This window comes from Nelumbo nucifera, chromosome 1 (assembly GCF_055504915.1).
Source record: "Nelumbo nucifera cultivar China Antique chromosome 1, China Antique-T2T, whole genome shotgun sequence".
Taxonomy (NCBI): domain Eukaryota; kingdom Viridiplantae; phylum Streptophyta; class Magnoliopsida; order Proteales; family Nelumbonaceae; genus Nelumbo; species Nelumbo nucifera.
Window position 1 is genome coordinate 105,995,307 of NC_142649.1, and position 21,287 is coordinate 106,016,593.

Consider the following 21,287-nt stretch of genomic DNA (forward strand, 5'->3'; position numbering starts at 1 on the left):
CATAATTCAATTCCTAAAATACCACCAAATTCTCATAATCCTATTTGTAAAATATCTACAAATTAGATTGTTTTAGGTGGTTGCCTCGAGTTGGAAAAATTTGGGGATTCCCCATCCCCAATAGGGAATGGGTGCCTCGCCTTGAACCCACCCTAATGCAGGGATGGTGTAGAGTGTCTTGACTATGAGAGCGAGGGGACAAGGAGAAATGCCCCATTCCGTGCATCGCACGACGCCCACTAGTATATACTAAAGTAGAGCTTTCCAAGTCAAATGCCCTCTCTTTGCCCCATTACCCTGAGCAATTCTAGAGGGGTGCAAGATTCCTTCTAGAAGCCCATGGAGTTGCCAGTAATCTTCCCTTTTTTGCCCCATTAATTTAGGAAGAAAACCCACTAACTTTATTTTAGGAAGAAAACCCATTAACTTATTAAACCTTTTCCTATAATTCTCTCTCTCATCTTTTCCTATAATCTCTCCCAATCCATAAATGGAAACTTGCATAAAACCTAGCCCTTCCATGTAGTTACGTGGTAGCCTTCTCTTCTTCATTAGAGTCCCACTACTCTCTCTCTCTCTCTCTCATGTTCCCAAACACTAGCCAACCCCTTCCTAAAATTTCTCCTAAACTATCTCTCCCACCTAAAATTCCTCCTAAAACAACTCTTAATCTATATTACATGCCAAATAAACCAACTAAAAACAAAAAACATGGTTAAATTAATTATTTACAGGTGGTCGACCTCCGGGATACAACAACTCTCAGCCTTGGCGTTATGTGCACTCACAAAGCAACAAAACCATAATATTATGTGCACCCAAAATGATTCAACCAGTGAAGGAGGAAAAACATAGTGGGGGAGAGCAAAAGTTGCATCCATGAGAAGAGAGCAAGAACTCATAGTAGAAAGGCCAAAGTTCACTGCTATATAAATGTAGATGTCTTGGCTATTAAGAAAACCTAGGACAAAAACATCTCTTAACAACTTCCCACCAACTTTGGGAGTTCTCCCACGCAATAGGAGAGTGGGCAGTTACAAAGAGAACGTTCGGAAATGGATTCTTGGTTAAAACATTAAAACTTTAAAGGAAAATCAAAAAGAAAATAAACAAAGATAGGGCAAGGGCCCTGGACCTATCTGAGTGCGTGCATGCATGTAGTGGTCTAGGTGCACTCTCTCCACATGCCCCAAATACAAACCAAAAAAAAAAAAAAAACGGTATAAGATAAACCTAAGAAGAGTGCTTCTCCTAGTCCATGTAGGACTCAAGCCACTCCAAAAGCAAACAAGACAAAAAAGACAAAAGGTCAAAAAGCAACAACAAAGGCAATTAATTTAAATCACACAAAAACCAAGAAAAGGTACCAACATTTAAAATAAAATAAAATTTTAAAATATAAATAATATTTTAAATTTATTTTGTTGGAATTGGAACAAGCGAAGACTTCATTTCCCATCCCCACCCTACCCCGATCTGAGATACCTATTAATCCTTATTGTCCTCGCCCCACCAAAGCAATCCACATCCCTGACTCGACAGGATCAACTTGGGATCACCTGTCAACAAAATACCTTCCAACACTGTACCAACAACATCTAACACCACACATCCCGTTATAAACCAGGGCCCAATGTAAAAGTGGGACCTGCCATGTATCAGATGTGAGGAGTCAGATGTTGTTAGTAGAGTGTTGGAAGGTATTTTGTTGGGAGGTGATCTGGACTCGATGTGGTTTGGAAGTCGTATAGGATCGGGATGGGGAAAATTGTCATCCCTACCCATGTGACCACACCACATTGTATTGAAGAACAAGCTACTAATATGAATTATTAATTAGGGAAAATTCCAGTTTAGTACCTTGAACTTTGGGGGGGGGGGGGGGGGGGGAGTAATTTTAAGTTAATACCTGGACTTTCAAACGTGTCATTGCAATACCCAAACTTTCAAAAAGTGTTAAGTTGGTCAAAACCATTAATGAATGTTATCATATTAAAGGATAAAAATGCCCTTTACCTAATTTTCTTATAAGATGAATGGGCAGAATAGAGTAACTCGCAACCTAACCATAGTTCCCTTGGTTAGCGCAAGAAAAGAACAAAAGACCAATAGACCACTAACCACTTAAATTCCATACTTGAAGAAACCTCGCCCAGAAACGATGATTCTCTTCACTTGTCAGTCACTTCCGATATCATGGCTGAAAAAAAAAACGGAGAAAAACCCCAATGAAAACATGGCTATGGAGAAGAGAATATAAGCACTTTTTCGTCAAAATCTACAAGAATGATAGAGGATGATTCTTCACCATGGTTTTCAAAACCGGACCAGACCAGATGGTTGGACCGAAAAAACCAGGAATCCATTACATGACCGGTTCCATTTTTTCCCAAAATCGTTGATTTTGGTCAGCAAACCGCTGAACCGGCCGGTTAACCGTTCAAACGGTTTTGACCATTTTTCAAATTTAATTTTTTTTTAATTTTTTTGTCAAAACGGACCGGCAGTTCGGGTCGAACAATCAGACCGTTCAAACTGATAACTGGACCCCTGACCGGTTCAGTTTTAAAAACCATGTTCTTCACCGTCAGATGCTCTACTCCAGAACAGCCACAACCACCGAAAATGGGAGTTTGTCACCGATCTAAACAAAATAAGAAGAGAAACGATGAAGAAGCCAAACACGATGCTTACCTGAAAGCGTTTTATCTTTGAGCCTACCCAATGATGCAGGTATGGGGCCATAAACTTTAGTATCAGCTTCCATCGTGTTTAGAGAAAAAAAAATCCTTTAACTGGCAGTCGGTATGGGGTCAATTGCATAGCCGACACCACCACCACCACCACCAAAAAATAACAAATTTGTCTTCAATCAACCTGCAAAGAGTTTATGCCATGTAGCCCTGGTACATATTTGGTGACTCAATCATACTCACTTATGGCTGTCAAATGATCGTCAAGCTCCTCTGTGGTCAACACTTTTGCTATGTTTGGTTTGAAGGAGAAAGTAGAAAAAATGTTTTCTTACATTTTCCTTTCCCTACCTCTTACTTCAAACCAAACTCAGCTTTTGAAAACTGTATTTTCCTTTCTGACAACTCCCACTTCAATTTGAGTGGCCTTAGTATCCTAGAACTATAGCGGAAAGAGTTCAAATCAGTCCCCCACAAGACTGCACCCCACAACGTGTTACAACACATTCCTGTTGTGTATTGAGAATATCTCCAAATGATAATATCATCATTTCTAATACTATCATCAAGAGATGTTCCAATACCCATTGTGAGACGGTCTTATGGGGGGCTGATTTGATCTCTAGCAGAAATTGCAGTCCTTATACGGTTTCCTCATAAGAAAATGCAGAATCAATTTTTATTTTCTTCTCTGACAAATTAATTGCCTCCTATTATTTTAAACCAGCACTTGTAGGATTGGGATCTGTTACTCACACAAAGCGCCTCACTCTGACCTAACATGCACATCTGACCATATAGGATGGGGAACATCTCCCGGGAGATGCACCAAACAGCTACTCCAACTTCTTCATCAATGCCCAAAACCATAGCAGCTACTCCTAGAGGTCTCATATAGACATGTTGAGTATATATATGTGATTTGTCTGCGATCCACCTGGCCAATACATCCATAGGCATCTCACATCCACGTTTGAACAAGAACTCCGCTGCTTCGTTACTGGTAATGGCGAAAAGGTGTGTAACGCTAGTCTGATCCAAAAGCTTAAGCTTGTCCGGGACTTTCTTCCGTGTGACAATGCATACTGAATCCTTTCCTTGAAACACCAATCAGGGTGAACCCGAAAACCTGTACGGCCTTAGAAGCATACTTTATGGCCTCGATTTGTTGTTAGACTTGGGGCTTTGCGCTTTTCTCTGATAAAAGTTAGCAGGGGAGTGGAATAAAAAACAAAAAACTTTCTGTACAAGAACGAAAACAGAAAAATTTTCAAAAATTAAAGATAATTTCAAAATTTGATATTTTCAAAAATTATACATATAATATGATATGATCATCACGTGATAGACAACTAACGGTAGGGATCAATTGAACATTTTTGCTACCCCGTTATTAAAGTGGAATTTTCCCTATTAATTATTTCATTTAACATAGATTAAAATCAGGTTTTATTTGAACCGGACCTCGACGCAGACGAAGTGAGAAGAGCAGGGCACTATATACCGTAACTTCCCGCTAAACAGCCTCAGATTGAGAGAGAATCCTCTGGAATTGTATATCACTTCTATATCTGTGTTCCAGACTGGGTGCGTCATTTCGTATTTGACGAGAGAATGGAAGCTCTAAAGAAACTGGAAGAGGTACAGAGAATGCTGGCCTTCATGCAAACGCGTGGTCTCTCCTCAAGCCATCATGATTCCGATCGCTTCCTGGCCGATTTCATGCTCTTTATGGTATTCCCCTCTTTATCTCCAACGGGTTATTTGCTATTTGCTTTTTTTTTTTTTTTAAGCATTATTATCTCTATTCGTCTATCTATCCATTCATGGAGAGCCACCTTCTTTGAATAATGCTCACCTTTCTTCTAATTTCTACATTATCTTTTGTAATTATTCTCTCTATCCAGTAAGGGTGGGGTGTCTCGTGATTTTCTGATAACATATTGAATCTCTAAGCACGGAATCCAAATCTGTAACTAACTACTGCCTTTGTGTAACGTGACCTTGTTAGGGTCCGCTAAAGCCTAAATTGTAACTTGTCTGTATGTGTTTTCTTGCTAATTACATTATAATGGGTTCATCTATTTGGAACTGGAGTATGGGTTTCTATATAAACATTTAGGGACCGTATCTTAGTGGCTTGAAGTTAAATAGAACGGATTGGCAAAACATGATTCATGTAGCCGACCCCATATAGTTGGGATAAGGCATGGATCATGACGATGATGATCTTAGTGGCTTGCTAGTAACCTACTCTTAATAACAAATTATTTTGTAAAGATTTCAAACGAGTTATTATAAAGTAGTGGATTGATCACATTTCTATTGCACTTTTGTTGGAGAATATTTGAACTGAAGGCAAGTTGGACATCATTACCAGATTAGACACTTATTGAAATGAAGTTGTAGAGTTAATCTAATTGGAAGTAACATGACAATTAGATTGACAAAGTATGTGTTTGGTTCCGTTTACTTTTTTTCATTCAACGTTTGTACTTTATTTGCTTGCAAAACCGAGAAAGGTAATAATTACAACCGTTTATGACAACTAGGTGCCACTAGGCTCCACATCAGCGTAACAGTAAAAAAATGCTTAACTGTTTGTGGAAGCTTTAAAAAATAACTCCCCCAAACGGTAGGCGTGCACAAAAACCGAAGTCCACTTTTGCCATTCTCGATCTGTACAAAAGAGCAAGAGAGGGAAACTGCTGAAGTGGTGCCTATGTGGCAGCGTTTATTGAATAAACGCCAACGGAACCAAACACCCTGAAAATAAGCAAGATAATGTAGTCAATGTGTGAAGTCTTTTTATTCCCTGCTAACGTGGCACCTTTGGGAGATGGAAAGAGTGTTTGGTTGCAGTTGGGTTGTCCCTGGTGGTTTAACCCCTTACACTGTGTTTGGAAGCAATGGAAAACGTCATCGATGTAAAAGTTTATGCTGGTTCGGTTTTGTCAGCGTTTGGATGGAGTGGAGTTTTACATCATAAATCGATGTAAAACCTCATCAAAAGTAAAGTTTTACATCAATAATAGATGTAGATACTACATCGTAGGGGTGGATTCGAGCTGAATACTTGGCTATTTGAGCTCGGCTTGCTGAAACTGTGTCAGGCTCGAGCTCGAGCTCGATTCTAGTTAGAGATTTGAGCTCGAGCTCGGTTCAGATCAAAGCTCGCAAGTTCGAGCTCAGTTCGAGCTTGAGTGCAAGCCAAGTTTTTTTTTCTAAAAAATAAAAAGTATACATATAAAAATATTTTTTTATTTTACATACAAAAAATTAAGAATTATAAAAAACATTTATTATTATACATATAAAAAATAAAAAATATACATATGAATAATGTTTTTATTTTACATACAAAAAATAAGAATTATAAAAATTATTTACCATTATACATAAAAAATAAAAATATTATATATAAAATATTATCATAGAATAAGAATTATTATTATAATATTTATATGTATATGTATAATAAAAAATTATTTATTTATTATACTAGGCTCGCGAGCCTCACAAGCCGAGCTTCACTGGGCTCGAGCTTGGCTCAATTAGCAAACGAGCCTATGTCAAGCTCGAGTTTGGCTCGAAGCTTGGTTTAAACCGAGACGATCCGAGCTCAAATAGCTCATGAGAAGCTCGGCTCATGGCCACTCCTACTACATCGATAAAATCAATGTAAAAATTCAACACTTTTCTCCACTCTTTTCGAATCTCAATGGTAACTTTTTTACGATTCGGTGTAAAACCTCATCGATGTACTTTTACATTGCTTCCAAACATAGCCTTATGAGGTTTATGATCTCATGACACATTGACATTTGTTTGGTTGGAGGAAATCTTGCACTTCCATGCACATGCAATGTTCTTTTACATCTTAGCATAAGTTGATCCTCGGTCCTTCTAGGCTGGAAAGATTGCTCATACACATGCACATATAACAGCAACCTATTTCCTAAATGTCGTGTTCTTTTTTTCCTTCTTGTGCTATCCTTTTTCTGGTTCTTTCTAGCTCATATTTGGTCTTTGACATCCATTCTTTCACCTGTAAACATTCTCATCATAAAACAAAAGCAAGAGAGACTGTTCTTTATTGATCTTGTATTTGTCATTTGATATTCTGAAGGTACAACCATCTGGCATGCTCAACATGTATCAGAAGTGCCATTTGATGTCAGAGCTCTTGGCAAAGGTGAGTTAAGGTTTAGAATTTGTTTCTATTACTAACATGACTATAAGATTCACCATTTTTTGTTATTGTTTCCTTGGCAGATTTCAGCTGAAGTTTTTGAGGAAGCAGTGCTTTGGCTTACTGGAGAAAGTATGTAGAAAACAACTGGACCTAGCTGACTAGTATACATTGATATAGGGGAAAATTGCATTACACTTTTAGGCCTTTTAAGCCTACAATTGATACTTATCCAATTTTCCAAATAATAAAAAATTGACAATGATATAAGTGGATATGAAATTGGTTAAGCATGCAAAGTCATTATGAACCGAATTGAGAGCAAGAAGAAAACAGAATTAGGGGTGTCAAGAATAGTTGACCCCCACCCCAAAGAGTCTTTTATATTAAACAGATAAAATATATGTACAGTTACAAGAATGCCCTTACAGGGTTGAAAGATAAAAAGAACAAATAAAATAATAAGAATTCAATACTATACAACAAGGACTACTCTAATAGTGTACATCAAGATATATCTTCACACTCCCCCTCAAATTGATGCGCAGACATCAGCATCAGTTTGCCCGCAAGAATGAAATGTCGAATTTTAGTCATGGCCTTGGTGAAGATGTTGACAATTTGCATGTAAGAGGCTACATGAGAAAGAGATATAGAGCCTGCAACAAGAAGGTCTCTAATAAAGTGACAATCCATCTCGATATGTTTAGTCCTCTCATGAAAGACCGGATTAGATGCGATTTTGATGGCGTTGGTGTTGTTGGCATATAGAGTGATAGGAGTAGGAAGAGGAATACCAAGATCCTGAAGGGATGAGAGATCCATCGTATGGACGCCCTAATCTTGCGGAATAAAGGGGCGAATTTCAAAAAAATTCTCTCCCTTCAACTGGGAATCGCATTCCCTATTTAGAAAATCATATTTTCAAGGATCAATCTTGAACCATAAACTGAACCAGATCTAAACCAAAAGGAGTAGGAGAGGATTATACCTGATACGGAGAAATAGTATCCCTCAATGAAGGTGTTCATGCCCAAGGAAGGATCCAAAGACTGCTCCCACTGAAGATGGCACAGTGCAGGATGGAGCAGAATTAGCAGTATTCTTCTCCAAGAATTCTGTCCTTCGCAAAAACAGCAGGATGGCACGTGAGCACAGCTTCATATCAATCATTTCTCAAAGAATTGATGTCAAGATCGAATCTTGACTTCTCCCACAACTGGAGATCGAACTGGCAAACAGGGCGGCAAGAACAAGGAGGCGGCAAAAAAGAATTCTGCAGGGTTGCTTAATTCTTTCTTCTGTGATTTCAGCTCTGAAGAGGATCTGATTATGTGTCTTCTCAAGGTTGCCGCCCCCTCCTTCTTTTGTTAACCTAAAAGATCAGCTCCTAATCCAATTAGGAGCTGCTTATCCAAATCATATTTGGATCAACCCTCTCTTTAGGTGATAAGGATAAACCCTTATCTTATCTGCAAATTAGATTAGCTTTCTCCTAATCTCATTAGGAGGTTTCTAGATCTGAATCACATTCAGATCTGGACTCTCTGAGTGGATAGGGTCTTGCCCTATCCTATCTGCTAATCCATTTCAGAATTCGCCCCATAATTAACTAATTAAATAGCCCAGTTCAAAATGGGCTTTAGGTCCATTAAGCTTATGTGCTCACTTAACCTTCCTAACTGCTGCCCAGTTGGGTTTCCTTGTATGGCGTGGGACCCAAGCATTGATCTACACATCAGCCACATGGGTTCGGCCCAACCTTTGTTATAAGGCCTGGCCGAATACACTGTTATGGACAGTGCACCCCCCGAAACCCATCAAATGGGCTCTATGGGCCCAACACTTACCCTAAGTGGTCCCTGGGCCAAGCCACCTTGTAACACCCAGGGACTGTGGGCAGATGCAAGATTAGCCCATCAGATATTACCCTCAATGGTCTTACACATAACCTCTCAGCCCATAATGATCATACACTGCCCAACAAGAGAGGACCTTTCCCTCGGCTGCAAGGAACAGTGTTGCACTCTCTACTTATATGGATCCCGGGAATTAAAATCTTTTTTGCAAACATTTTAGAAACCATAATATATACTTTTATATCTCATATAAAATATACTTTGCAAAACAAATCTCAACGATTGAAATCGACTGCCGGCAGTCTTGGTTTCCATCAGTGAGAGTACATCCCCGATCATTACTGGTGTTCGACAAAGGGGCTGATCTTGTCACTATGATCACCCACTTAGATGAATTCTCAGACTGCCCCAACATACCTAGATTTTGACCCCCGCTAAGGATCTCACTGATTGGTACATCAAAGATAGTCAAATCCGACACCTAGTGCAGTATCATAATCGAGTCTAGGGGTCGGGTGTAACTTTCCAGTTTTGCCCATCAATCTCCAACGTCCAGGGCAATACTAGAAATCTGGTCCATTTCATAGATTCAATTAATCCTACACTGTATGTGCCTAGGGTCTCACCCTGGCAGCTGAGACAGGCCACCCCAACCGACATGGTGGCACCACAGTGTCAGCCTTATCAGGATAGGTCTCCCCAGACCGACCCACTGGCTGTGAACATTCTAAACTAACACGAGTCTCATTAAGTGTCCAGTTTAAGGGTATTACACAGAAACATACCAATGGAACATGAATCAAATATGCACTTTTATTTATTTACAATAAACTCATAAAGTACATCATTCTGATTGAAGCTAAGGGCATACAAAACTGTCTAACAGCTCCATGAAAAGGGACTTCAGCCAAACAATCTCACTACATGCAGAAGACATAGCTCTATACTTGGCTTCAGTAGAAGACTTAGAGACAGTTTTCTGTTTCTTGCACTTCTAGGAGATGAGAGAGTCACCCATGAAAACGCACCACCCAGTAGTGGATCGATGAGTGTCAAGGCAACCAGCCCAATCGACATCAACATAAACCCTCAACTGTATAGATGATGAGGAAGAGAAAAACAGTCCCTAAGAGGTTGTGTCTCTAACATAATGGATGATGCGGCGAACAATAGTCATATGAGGTTGCCACGGGGTAGAGACAAATTGACTGACGACCTGAACAACATGTGAAATATCAGGCCTGGTGATAGTAAAATAGATCAAAGAGCCAACAAGCCGACGGTTCTAGGTAGCATCAGGAAGGATGAGGCCTTCGAATTTAGATAGCTTGACATTCAGCTCCAGGGGGTATCAACATGTTTCTCATAAGTGATTCCAACTAATTTGACGAGATCGGAGGCGTATTTTTGTTGACAAATAAAATACCCTCGACTGCTACAATGAACCTCCAAACCCAAGAAGTAAGAGGACCCAGGTCCTTCATGTGAAATGAGTTATTAAGTAAGGACTTCAGCTCACAAATGCCATCATGATCATCCCTAGTTAAAGCATGCCATCAATATACAATAGGAGGATAGTGATACCTTGGGGTCTTCTCTTAACAAAGAGGGAGTAGTCAGAGGAACTTTGATTATACCCAGTTGCAACAACATCCCGGAAGCGCTCAAACCAAGCCCTGGGTTCTTGCTTCAGACCATATAGAGACTTCTTTAGGCGACAGACACGTGAAGGATCATTACAATATCCAAGCAGAGGTTTCATGTAGACTGTCTCCTTCAGTTCACCATGAAGAAAAGCATTCTTCACATCTAATTAATAAATAGTCCAAGAATAAACAACATATATGGCCATAAGAGTCCGAACTGTGGTGATCTTAGCAATCGGGGCAAATGTTTCTTCATAATCAATCCCATATTTCTGACTGTATCCTTGGGCAACTAACTGAGCCTTATAATGCTCGAGGGAACCATTTGACTTCAGTTTGATCATATAGACCCAACGGCTTCCAACAATAGAAGTATCTGGAGGAGTTGGCACAAGATCCCAAGTATCATTCTCATGGAGGGCTTGAATTTCAGCATCCATGGCTTCTTTCCACTAAGAACTTCTAATGGATTGCTGATAAGACTTAGGGATATCTATGGAAGAAAGTATAACAAAAAAGGAACTATGGTTTGAAGGAAAACCATAGTGGTCAGGTGGTCGAGAAATATGAGTAGAATGACGAAGTGGAATAACTGAACTTGGGTCAAGGTATCACTTACAGAGGATATCAGAGATGGATGCTCTGGACCGAGTGGAATGGGGGGGTTGTAGGCGCAGGAGCCAAGACATGTAGCCACTTGCGAGTGAAGACGAGAAAATCTCTCTCAGTTGAGGAAGTAGTAGTGTCATTTGAATCAAAGTCTTGTAAAATAGAGATGGAAGGAGTGGGCAATCTAGCAACCCCAACAAAGAAGGAGATATGTTCAAAAAATACAACATTCCGGGAAATCCAAATACAACGAATATCAGGATCATAGCACAAAAATATTTTGTGGTTAGGACTATATCCCACGAAGGCACACATAGCAGACTGAACAGTTAATTTAGATCGTTCACGAACAGGAAGATGAACAAAATAAAGACAACCAAAAACATGAAGACTAGAGAAATCTGGGGGATGACCAAAAAGTTTTTGGAAGGGAGAAGTGTTACCTAGAACAGATGAGGGAAGAAAATTGATCAAATACACGGCTGTACTGGCTGCTTCTACCCAAAATGAAGTTGGAGTATGAGACTCCTGTAGTAATGTCTGTACAACACCGAGAATATGTCCATTCTTCCGTTTAGCCACACCATTCTGTTGTGGAGTGTCTGAGTAGTTGCGCTGAGATTGAATTCCATAACTCCTTAAGTATGCCAGAAAGTCTCCATCTCTATATTCTCCCCCTGAATCTGAGCGGAGGATAGTCACATTGCACTTGAATTGATTTTGCACCATAGTATGAAACAATTTAAATGCACCAAAGACTTTTGATTTGTGCCGTAGAAAATAAATCCAAGTATATCTGGTACAATCATCTATAAATAATATGAAATATCCGTATCCCAATCGTAAGGTAATAGAAGCAGACCAAACATCACTATGTATTATTTCAAAAGGTTTAGTGGCATGTTCAGATGTATGAAGAAATGGTAAAACATGACTTTTACTCAAACAACATGTAGTGCAAGAAACATCAAAAGTATGAATAGGAGGAATTTTATTCTTAATCAAACCTGAGTCAAACAAAAATTTTAATTTTGGGGAATATGGATGACCCAATCGTTTATGCCATAAATCTTAAATGTTATTTCTATAACTCAACTGAGAATCAAACAAAGAAGAACTAAGTAAAGCTGAGGATACCCCTGATTGAGAATTCTCGAACTCCAGCGCAAATAGATGGCCTAGCCTACGCCCCTTCCCTTTCACCTTCCCAGTGTACCGGTCTTGTATCAAGCAACCATCATGAGAAAAGGTGAGAACATTTCCTTCATCAACAAGTTGGCCAACAGAAATCAGATTAGTAGTAAGGTTGGGTACTAAGAGGGTTTTGGAGAGAGGGAAGGATCTGGTTGGTGACAGTTGAAGGGACAGACCATTGCTACCAATGATGTCTAACTTTTCACCATTGGCAATAATAATATGTTTATGGTGAATTTCAGTGGAAGGATTTGAGTGATTGAGGTAGGCTCCTGTCATATGGTTGGTGGCACTTGAATCTATAATCCAAGCATGTGAAGGGGAAGAACAATATGCAGAGACCTTACCAGACAAGCCAATAGCAGAGAAAGCAGAGGAAATAGTAGAAGATACCAATTGCTGAACCTTTTCTTCATCCATGACACCTGTTGAATCACCTTTCACTGAAGAATCATCCTTGGTGGATACAATGTCTATTGCTTATCCATTTGTTGCCTGATAGGCTTGAGGCTGAGTCTTTTTCTGAGAACCCTTAGCTGGTCGGACTAGACAATCTAGAATGATGTGACCATGTTGCTTGCAATAGGTACACACATTCTTCTTCTTACAATGAGATGCAATGTGTCCAAAATCCTTACACTCATAACACTGGGTTTTGGAGAAGTCCTTGGAGGTTGGCTTCTTACCCCTATGAGCAACAAAGGCTGTTTCAGCCCCAACTTCAGCCATCTTCCCATCAAACCCGGCTGCAATGAGAAGTCTAGTCTCTTCCCTCAGAAGTTCCCCTAAAACATAATCTATATCTGGAAGTATTCCCCTACTCAGAATGTTGGACCCAAATATCTCATATTTAGGTCTAACCTCATTAAGAACTGAGTCACCTTTCTCTTCTCAAAGTGCTTCTAAAGATATTTCACACTCTACTAGATCCAAGGGTTCAATGTGAACAATCTCATATTCAGCCCATAAATCAAGAAAACTAGAATAATATTCCTATATCCTCCTATCTCTTTAGCTATAGAAAAATATTTCTGATTCTATCTGATACTGTTTAGATACGTTGGACTGTTGATAAACTTTTTCCAAATACATGTACATCTCCATAGGCTGTTTTCTTTCTCCTCATAGCTACAAATATATGATAATAAATAGAACTCAGAATCCAAGAAACAAGCTTACCATTGTCCAACTTCCATTGTTGTAAAGCCTTGGCCTCAGTCTCAGCTGGTTTAGTGACCGTTCCATTCAGATATCCTTCTAAACTTTCCCTTCAACTAAAAGTCAAAATGGAACTTCCACATCCCATAGTTCTGTCCGTTCATCTTCACAAGAATGATATCACCTCTGTTTGAAGCCATTACAGCAAGAAAGTAGCACAAAATAGGGTTCCACTGAAGTTTAAAGGAACTAAACTGAAGTAAAACTTGATAAAAAACGAGTGAAATAAGCTGTAAACGAATCCAAGAGACTCAAAAACTGAGAAAGAAACCCCTTACTTTCCCCCAGAGATTGTTCAAGATCCAATAGAAAAAGAAAACTGAACACACAATCCAGAAAAGGAAAGTCTGGGCGCAGCCGCCTAGAAGAGAAGTCCAGACCTCTCTCAAAACTTCACGGATCTATGGATGTCAAACGAAAGAGATCCAATAAAATCTCTCTCTCTGGATGCGCAGAAAACAGAAAAGTGGTTCTTGGAAAGATCAAAACAGTCTAGGGCCAATTGGTAGAGATGCAGTTCTCAATGGATCAAGAGAACAAGGTGGATCAGAGAGAAAAAAAGATCAAAGAGCAGCCTGCTCTGATACCATGTGAACCGAATTGAGAGCAAGAAAAAAACAGAATTTAGGGGTGTCAAGAATAGTTGACCCCCACCCCAAAGAGTCTCTTTTATACTAAAGAGATAAAATATATGTACAGTTACAAGAATGCCCTTACAGGGCTGAAAGATAAAAAGAACAAATAAAATAATAAGTACGATACTGTACAACAAGGACTACTCTAATAGTGTACATCAAGATATATCTTCACAGTCATAATTCAACTTGAAATGTGACATGAGCCATAAAAATTTGTTGGCTTGTATATCCTAGAATAACTAACACTCTGGTAGTTGATTCATAAGTTGTAACTTATTGACTTTGTTAATATCTATGGATATGTTGCAATGATATTATGATTTTTTTTTTCTGAATTTGCTTATGACTACTGCACATATTGCTTTTGTCAAATGGGGCATATCCTTTGCGAAAAGACAGTGGTATTTGATATTTGCCATGATTGTCGAAGAAAGAACAAAACTACTTTGTCAATATGATTTAGACCAATGTTGTAAAATGCTGAAGCATGAGGCAAGGCATTTCACTCGAATAACATGTGAGGTGTACCATCATGAACAGGATAATATTAATAAATGAGTAATCATGAGTTAAATAAATTGAAGTTAGGGGTATTAATGTCCTTTCTTTTATGTTTATATTTGTTTATGTTCTGTCCAAACTTCATAAGGGCAAAACTGTCATTCTTTCCCCTTGATCTCTTCTGCTCTCTATTGTTCACAGCACACTTGCATAGCTAATTAACCATTAGAACAATATATACATAAGTTGTTCTCTTATTTTATTTTAGACCTTTTATGTTTTATTGGGCCAACTAGGTACACTAATCCTGCTGGAATTAAGATCTGTGAATTGCTTACAGCTAAATTTCAACATTTTGTTTTGATTTTTTAAAATTTTCATAAGAATATTTGACATGTTCATGAAGCTTAGGCCTCAGACTTGAGTTGTTGAAAAGGTGTCTGCCTCAAAAAAAAAAAAACCTCAAAAGTGTGCCTGTTTTAGTAGATGAATAATTAAATGAAATATATCGAGTGTTCTTTTTTCTTTGAGTTTTACTGTGTTAGTGGTGCTAAATTACACTAATACTATTGGACTAGGAATGAAAGAAAAATAAACTGAATTTCAACATTTTATTTTGAATTTGATATACATTGTTTGACAAGAATATTCGAAATGTTCATGAAGCCCATGCCTTGGACTTGAAGTGTGAAGAGGGTCTGAATCTCACGTGAGGATTAAGCCTCATCTCATTCATGTCTCCTTCATGCTTCATGAGCAATTGAACATGTTGGACTTCATACTTGCACCTTGGGCACAGGGAACTTCAGCTATTCCCTCCTTGAGGTGTGTTTTGAGGTTCATACCTCAAATGTCTCTGGAAACACTGATATAGACATCTTCCAGTTTGTTCCTTTTTGTCATTCATTTCAACAGAAAAACTGAAATTTGCCATAAAAGTATAGTTCAGAGTTGTGCTGTTGTGCTTAACATTTTGTAGCAGTAAGCTGCATGCAGTAAAGATATTTGTAATGGTGGGTTTTCTGGTTTTTCTTGTTCAGAACTCTTGCTGTTTCCATGGAGGAATCTAACAGACTAAATATGTCATTAGTGTCTATATTTGTCATAAAAATACAGTGTGGCGTTCTGCTATTATGCTTAACATTTTGTGGCAGTAGCTGCAGTAAAGGCATTATTGTTTTGTAATGGTGGGCTATCTGGACTTTCTTGTTCAAAAATCTTGTTGTTTCCATGGAGGAATCTAACAAACTAAATATTTGTCATAAAAATATAGTATGGAGGTGTGCTATTATGCTTAACATTTTGTAGCAGTAGCTGAATGTAGTAAAGGCATTATTGTTTTGTACCGGTGGGTTATCCAGATTTTCTTGTTCAGAACTCTTTCTGTTTCCACTGAGGAATCTAACAAACTAAATCTGTCATTGGTGTCTATAATATCCTTACAAATCTTGAAATATCATATGAATTCTTCAAGTTAAATAAGCCAGTCATGTCTCAACTTGGATTTCCAATTTGCTCCTTTCCTTCAGCATTAGAGATGTTTCCAATTTAACAGAATAAATGTTCCCTAGGTTTCCATGTATCTTGGGACTGAATTCTGAGATATTTCTTGCTAGAAAATTCTTGAGGACAAGTTCTATAAGAAGGAATTAAGCTTTACATGCATTGCAGGTTATGAACAGAACTGTGCAGAGCAGCCTTCACAACTTTGCCTTGATAACAAGATTGATCTTGGTTCACTGAGGGCCAACACTGAAGAGATTGCCATGGTTGGGCTAGATGCAATTGAGCGAGCAAATTCTACCCTTGAAGATTTTGTGAGCTATTCCTTGTCTTATAGTAGTGATGTTTTTGTTAATTATGTGTGAAGTGTGACAAGAGGGAAGAAATAGTACAACCATCTACAGCCCAGCTGCCCAGGGAGGGGATAAGACCTAGAAGAACTCTAGATAGATAAGAAAAAACAAAAAAGAGATGTGACTGACCCTAAACATTTGTAGTAGCACATAAAACAAAAAATAGAACATAAACTAAGAGAACAACAAAGGAAGGATTCTTTTATGTTTTCTTCCAATCAATTATGTGTTGATGTTAAGTTGCCACAAACAAAGAGGCCAGACCAGATGCCCATCCAGACTTTCCTTTTATGTTTTTTTTTTTTTTTTTGAATTGTAAGGTAAAGTTTTTCATTAATAACAAAAGGGCAGATTACAAAAGGTCCCTGTACAATGAGAGACTGTACGGCAGAAATAGACAGAAAAACTCAGAAAAGCCAGCCTCTGAAAAACAACCCAACAAAAAAACTATGATCTTCTTACAAAAAGGAAATCAGGCTCAAAAAAAGAACAAGTTTGACTGTTTTTGAAGAGTGGATGGTTTGTCAGCCATGAAAACACCATCCCCATAATCCTGTTGAGCACCTCTAATTTTGATTTCTTCCCTCAAAAATTCTCAAATTTCTATCACCCCATACTACCCAGAAAACAGCAGCGGGGAGGATACTCCATGCTACTTTTCCAGCCTTGCTGAGGCCTCCTAGGAACCAAGCCTCTAGGAAGCCCTTCACATCATTTGGGAAACATATTAACCCCAAAAGTCTCTAGCAGTCTTGTCCAAACCCAGTAAGTGAAGTCACAGTGCAGTAATAAATGACTAATACTTTACACATTTCCATTACAGAATGTGCATTCCAGATCTGTCACTTCTAAAACTCTTCTAGATAAATTCTCCTTGGTTAAAATCTTATCTAGCACGCAGACCAAACAAAAAAAGCTAGTTTTGAAGGAACAGGCTTGATCTAGATCCTGTTGCTCGGAAAGTGAGAGGTCTCTTCCCTTGACAGGTAGTTAAAAAAGGCCTTTAATGAAAAAGAGCCTGACTTCTCAAACAACCATTTTCTTTTGTCCTCCCCTGAACCCAGGACCTTGGCCATCATACAAAATCTGCAACAGGTTGACTAGAGACTCCACTTCCCAGTCATTCAAGTTCCTCCTGAACAGAGTGTTCCATGTAACAAAACCATTTTGCCTCTCTATATAGTCAGCCACGGAAGCATCCTTATTTAAAGCTATCTCAAACAGATTAGTAAATAAGGTCGATAGAGGGCCCTCACTGCACCAGTAATCCTTCCAAAACAGCTCCCTGTGACCATTTCCCACTCCATATTTAATGCCCTTCAAGAACTGAGGATTAATTTTCTGGATAGCCTTCCAAACTGAACAGCCACAAGGGGATCTTGCCTCTTCTGTTTCCCACTCCCTGCTGCTATAGCCATACTTTGCCACAACTAATCTTCTCCATAGGTTGTCAGAGTGCTCGTTGAATCTCCACAGCCATTTCCCTAGCAAGGCTGAGTTGACATCTTTCACTGATCTTATCCCTAAACCTCCTTGTTCCCTGGGTGAGCAGAGTCTCTTCCAGTTTACCAAATGACACTTAGAGTCCTCCTTCCAACCCCTCCACAGGAAATCTCTTGTCCTTTTTTCTATATCTGCAGCCCATTTAGCTGGAATTAAAATAAAGACAAATAGTAGACAGGGAGGGAAGATAAGGCACTCTTAATTAAGGTGACTTTCCCCCCTTTTGACAAGTACTTGGATTTCCAAGAGGCCAGTTTCCTATCAACCTTTCTCAATAATAGGTTCCCAAATGGTTTTAGATTTACAGCTTTCACCCAAAGGCGTACCCAGGTATTTTGAAGGGAGTTTACCCACTTTACATCCTCAATCATCCGCCCAAGAATCCAGGTTTTCCACTTCCCCAACTGCCAATATCTCACTCTTTTGGATGTTGATGTGTAAGCCTGAAACCACCTCTCGAAAAATTGTTCCCAAGATGCATCACAGAAAAAGAGTGTGTCATCTGCAAATTGCAGAAGAGGAACCTCTACTTCCCCATTCCCTACATGGAAGCCTTCCAGCAATCCTCCCTCCCTTGCTCTCTCTACCATTCTGAAGAGGGCTTCTGTTACACATGTAAATAAGAGAGGGGAGAGGGGATCTCCCTGTTGAAGACCCCTAGTGCTTCCAAAATGCCCAAATGAGGTTCCATTTATGAGAACCAAAAATGAGGAAGAAGAAAGACATACTTTTATCCAATTTCTCCATTTTACCCCAAAATTCATCCTCCTCAACATATAATCAAGGAAATTCCAATTTACATGGTCATGCCTTCTCCATGTCTACTTTACATAACAGTCCCACACAACCACTTTTCTTCCTTGAATCTATTAATTCATTTGCTATGAGGACTCCATCAACTATTAGTCTTTCCCCCACGAAAGCACCTTGGGTTTCAGCAATCAAGCTTGAAATCACTTTTGCCATCCCATTAGCCAAGAGCTTAGTTACTGCTTAAGAGGCTGATTGGTCTGAAATCATTTAACTTTACTGCACCTTTCTTCTTTGGAATTAGGGTGATGAAAGTGTGATTAAGACTTCTTTCGAGAGCAACTCTTTCATGGAATTCCTTAATCACCTCCATTACATCTTGTTCCATGAAACCCCAGCACTTCTTATAGAATAAGAGTGTGAAACCATCAGGCCCCGGGGCCTTATCACCCTCCAACCCTTTTACCACCTCCCACACTTCTTCCTCTGAAAAGGGCTTCTCCAAGTCTCTAGCTTCCTCCGCTGAAAGGGACTCAAACTGTATCCCATCCAGCACTTTCTTTTTATGTTTGCAAAATAAAGACTGTAAAGTAAATGTTCTATATAATTTCTTTATTGCATTTTTGTAGTCTATATTAGCTTTATGATTGTATCATTATCTTAAATTTAGAAAATATCTTTTTATGCTCAACTAGGCAATGCTTGAGAACTAAGTAGTCTTTGACTAGAGAAGCCAAAATTACTAGTCATTGTCTTACCCCATTGACAATACTCTTTTGTCCTATATCAGATTGTACTTGATTTGCATCATTCATGAATATTTCAAAAAAAATTTGTTTCTTTCACTTAGGTGTGGCTTGGATCTTGCATTGCAAGATAGAATGTATTATTATTATTTTTTGGTAAATAAGATTGAATGTATTATTAATCATCTTGCAAAATTGAAGTAACAATCCATTTTCTCATAATTTGCTACATGTCCCATGGATGTGTTGGTGAGTGGCTTGATTGCTGCATTGAACGCAAATTCCAATGATTTGATCAGTTATGTATTATCAACAAATCATAATTTCAATATGATGCAAAATGCTCAAAATTCCATCTGAGTTATTTGTTATGAGTTAATCTATGTTTCAATGGCTCCAAACAATATTTTGACAAATGACCCCAAATTCCAAAACAATATTTTGACAATAAGTGAAGTAAATAAGAATTATTGTTAAACATCTAATAAAATTGAGCTACAACCTGAGAACCTTTTCTTTTGACGAAAAAGAATTGATTTGACAACTTCAGCCAAATGTCTGGGGTTCCTTGGAGTGGTGACTATACCCCAATTACCCAGTGTTGTTAGGGATGCAAACGGATCGGATCAGATTTGAACCGGGGTATATCTGATCCGATCTGAAGATCAATTGGTCTCACAAATGTTGATTTGAATCTGAATCCATTAAGGATGTCAGTATCTGAATCTTATCTAATCCGATTTAATTTCTGAAAAAATTAATAAATTATTAGAAGGAAAAAAACATAATAGTTTGTATAAAGAAAAACAAAAAAAATACTTGTATCTTTTTCAACTATTTTCATCATATATATACATGTCTTTTTATAAAAGGAAAAATAATATAATAATTTACAAAAATGCAATATAAACATATTTATATATAAATAAATAACATATTGTATTCTTTCGGACTGGATAGGGGGTGAACTGAATCCAATCCAATTTTTATTCAGATCCTATTGTTCAATATGATCCAATCTGTAAACCCAACAGGGGGATATCCGTATCTGACAAAATAGAATCAGGTTCGAATTTGGATCAGATCACGATCCAATCCATTTGACCCCTAGGTGTTGTCAACCTTGTTGTATGGAGTCTTCCTCAATACAGATAGCTTCATTCACCATTTATGCTTTTGTTATTTCCTTGTACTCTGTACAAGCAATTTTTTCTAGAGGTTTTATATGTGATTCCTTTTTTGTCTCTTGTAAGCAAAATTTTGGATATAATAACAGGATATGGTTGTATTTCTTATCTTGGTTTGAAAAGCTTTAATGTTGCTTCAGTAATTTAATTACTGCATGACCAATTAGCAGTGCAGGTCTTATTTTATGTTTCATGAAATGGATGTGAGCAGACCAAGATCAATATTCAGATACCTTCCTGTCCTTTCGTTTACGGAAAGCTATATTTATCAGGTAAGAGGATCTAAACTTGTAATAGTCAGCAATCACTTCTTGTTAGGCACTAAATAACTTTTATAGCCTGAAGTTGTGTAGTGGTCCTAGAGCTTTAATCTTGCAACTTATGATGTTTGAGCCATGTGAAATACACATGGTTTAAATGCTATGCATTTTTCATATTTGATACTGCAATGTGCAAAGTCGATAAAAGAGAAGGTTGTAATCTTCAAGAAATCTGGCCTGAGTTATCAGTGTCCAGGCTTTATTTTATTTTATTTTAGTATCTTCTATTTCTTAATTGTCTCGTCTTTTTCTTGATACAGCTTGACAGTTTTAATGAGAAAATTTTGCATTCTTCTCCAGAGGGACTTGTAGATATGGAAGGAGGATCCAAACACCTTAGTAATATTTACAAGGTAGTAACATTGAGAGCTCCAC

At 38.3% G+C, this 21,287-nt stretch overlaps 1 protein-coding gene and 1 pseudogene across 4 annotated transcripts in view; one reads left to right on the top strand and one right to left on the bottom strand.

Moving 5' to 3' along the window:
• Nucleotides 1–3,334: 3,334 nt before the first annotated feature.
• LOC148803666 (proteasome subunit alpha type-6-like) lies at nt 3,335–4,289 on the bottom strand (annotated as a pseudogene).
• Nucleotides 4,116–21,287, top strand: part of LOC104608664 (ATP synthase subunit B) — a 35,089-nt gene continuing 17,917 nt past the window's right edge. For 2 of the 4 annotated variants that reach the window (XM_010274716.3, XM_088891199.1), the window contains exons 1-6: nt 4,118–4,427; nt 6,823–6,888; nt 6,969–7,017; nt 16,222–16,367; nt 20,763–20,864; nt 21,173–21,265. In XM_010274716.3, the coding sequence (XP_010273018.1) occupies nt 4,308–4,427; nt 6,823–6,888; nt 6,969–7,017; nt 16,222–16,367; nt 20,763–20,864; nt 21,173–21,265 (576 nt within the window). In that variant the 5' untranslated portion in view covers nt 4,118–4,307. Of the gene's footprint in view, nt 4,428–6,822; nt 6,889–6,968; nt 7,018–16,221; nt 16,368–20,762; nt 20,865–21,172; nt 21,266–21,287 lie in introns of all 4 variants that reach the window. The other 2 variants (XM_010274715.3, XM_010274714.3) reach the window with 2 other exon arrangements.